Raw genomic sequence first — 2,942 nt, forward strand, 5'->3', positions numbered from 1 at the left:
TCCTAGTTGTATGTAGGGAATGCATATGTAGGTACCTAGGAAATCTTTAAAAATATCCTCCATTCCAATAGGTTTTCAATGTAGGAACCACTCGAAAGCTCCTTGTGTTAGTATATTGCAACCTCCTGCATTAGGAGCAAATTTGATGTTTAAGCAAACTCTCTCATTATCACGGCCATTTTTTCCTCTCAAACCTATTTGATTAGCTCCATAATGTTTCTGTAAAAGGTGCCAAAATGTGAGTACAAAGGAAGCAACATTCTTAGGGGAACTATGAATTCGTACAACATATTGACAAACAAGCGTTCTTTTTGAAAAGGAGAATGTGAGACTTGAGTGTGAAACAAAAATCGCGAAAAGTCTTGATCCATGACTACATTGAGTCAACACACTAGAATGCTGAAAGCAAATGAAAAGAACTTACGATCACCGCATTACATGATGGGGACAACAAAAGATAACATGTTAGTTTCCTGCTCGCGCGACGCACTCTGTGTGTAGCATCTCAATCTACTACAGATAAAAAAAGGTTTGTTTTCTGAAAACGTTTTACCAGCTAGTGACCATCTCCTGGGGCGGTCAAATTAAGTCCTTATGCTTACTACTAACATGTTTCGTCGGGACAGGGGCACCATTCCACAAACCTCTCCAGCAGCGAGGAGTTGAAATGGACTGCGGTACGAAGATAGAAGTCCTCTACGTCGCTCCTGGGAAGAGAAGTTGGGGTGGCAGAGCTAGAGACATGGACCGGCACAAACAAGCGATGAGGAAGTAGAGAGTGCCTTGTGTTGCGCCTCACCTTGGCCTTCTCGGCCGCCTTGAACGCGCCCTGCATCTCCAGATACTCGTCGAAGTCGCTGCTAGAGTCGTGGAAGTACATGGACCAGTGTACATCCCCATGTAACAACGCGACCATCGCCAGTTTTCTGAACCTCTCACGGTCGGTTGTTTGGCCCCAGCGCCATCCCTTGTCCAAGGCCTCTCGTATCTTCTCATGGAAGGGTCGACGACGTGCTCCTGCCTCAGAGACATTGATATCGTCAGGAAGGAAGCTGTTGTGAAGAGGCCAGCTTGTGAAACAGGTTATCAGAGTGGACTGATCATGATCATGCAGCACAGAAGGAGATGATGAAGAAGAAGATGTAGGACGATGAGGCGAAGTAGAAGTCCTGCTCAAGAGAGGGCCCCAGTCCTTGAGCACCCGCTTGATTCCTGCGTGAGCCACGTCCGCCAGCCGGCCTGCGTCGACTCGGTGGAAGGTCGAGCCCGTGCTTGCCAGCTGCGCCGCCAGTTTGCATGGGTCCACCGACGTGAGCACGAGTGTGACGTGACAGAGCTTCCACTTGCGCAAGAAGAGTTGGAGCCTGGTACGGACGTGGAAAAAGAGGCAGCCGTAGAGGTCCATGGATGGCACGCCACGCTGCATGCCAGAGGCAATGGCCTGCTTGATGTCCCAACCGTCCAAGGGGTCCGGTCCATCATAGCCTGTAGTGGAGCTCAGAAGAAACCTATTGGCTCTGTCGTAGCTGCCGTGGGCGCCGCCCAGGGGCAGTAGCATTCCGGTCTGCCGGAAATGATACCATGCCACTGCGTGCGCCGGGCGGAGGCAGCCTATCCTCTGATCCACCAAGTCCGACTCCTCTTCCATCACCGCCTTTCGAATCCATCTCGCCTTTGCCAGCTCCATCTTGTTCTCGCACATAGCTTCCAGAATCTTCGTCGCTTTGCTGTCGAAGGTGGCTCTCAGGTGTGGCACCTCATCGGCGCCGGAGAATGCAAAAGAGCCATTACAACTGCCGCCTGATGCTTCGCTCTCTTCCAGCACCTTTCTTGCCAGTGCCTTCGCCGCCTTAAGCTGGCTTTCGGTGAGGGCCATGCTATACCATAGTGCAATCACGGCATCGATAGCACCCTCGCCATGAATCCGCAGCAGCTCTACCATGAGGTAGTTCCTCAGCGCAACCATGGGATTGGGATCGTTGATATGGATAGCGACCTCCCCCGAGAAGTTGTCGGGCAGCTCACACACCGTCTCTATCACGTTGCGCAGATCCCCGCTGGCAGCAAAGCACACACGCAGGCTCTTCGGCAAGGTTGAACATGATGCAGATGACGAAGAACATCCTAACACTGAGTATGCAGGAATATTTGCTCCGAATAGCCTCGATCCGCTAACGACGCACAAGCTCCTGGCAGACTGCCCCTCACCACCGGGAATCCATCTAGCTTCCATCAGATCAGATTTACACAGCAGTTTGTGGACCTTCCAGTGCTCTCTTTGGCACTCTTTGCTGCAATACGCCACCAGCCTGCACTTCTCGCAAACCTTGGTAGCCAAGTTGGCACAATAGGAGCCAGTTTCCCCATGAGTAGAAGCACAACGCACAGCGTCGAGAGGCTGGCCATGCTCCGCGGATCCAAGCTTCTGGCTAGTCATGTTGTGTTATAATTTGCATCAGACTTCAGTTTGCCTTTATAATCTGCAGTCTAACACGTCGAAGTTCTTCCGAGAGTGAAATTAACGCCTGGACAAACACGTCGAAGTTCTTCCGAGAGTGAAATTAACGCCTAGACAAACACGTCGAAGTCCTTCCAAGCGTGAAACTAACGCCTAGACAGCTCTCTCCGTGCTCTTTCAGCATATGTGACCTACCGTAAGGAGGTATACAATAACCCATGTGTGGTTCGAGGTCCTATGCAAGTCATTCTTTGACACAAGATTGCCCTTGCTTATCATGGAGGGCAGCTGCCCAATTTTGAGGCGTGGCCAACAGAGTGTCATGTATCAATCCTCCATTATAACGCTTTTTCCAACTGAGTTTCATAAATAGTTTTTAATGGTCAAACTATTTATATCATATGGACCTCAAAGAGAAAATGTTGAGGCATGTTGAATCTTGATATTTTTATCAAGTAGCCCTAGTTATAAAAGAAGGATTCAT

General features: G+C 49.9%; 1 protein-coding gene across 1 annotated transcript; it reads right to left on the reverse strand.

Annotated features, from left to right (window-relative positions):
- Positions 1–372: 372 nt before the first annotated feature.
- LOC148041297 (uncharacterized) lies at positions 373–2,519 on the reverse strand. Its single transcript, XM_087687944.1, has one exon. The coding sequence runs from the start codon at positions 2,435–2,437 to the stop codon at positions 605–607; it is 1,833 nt and encodes a 610-aa protein (XP_087544070.1). The 5' UTR covers positions 2,438–2,519; the 3' UTR covers positions 373–604.
- Between the last annotated feature and the right edge of the window lie 423 nt (positions 2,520–2,942).

This window comes from Lygodium microphyllum, chromosome 1 (assembly GCF_053477565.2).
Source record: "Lygodium microphyllum isolate KBCC chromosome 1, Lygodium_microphyllum_v1.1.10, whole genome shotgun sequence".
Classification (NCBI taxonomy): domain Eukaryota; kingdom Viridiplantae; phylum Streptophyta; class Polypodiopsida; order Schizaeales; family Lygodiaceae; genus Lygodium; species Lygodium microphyllum.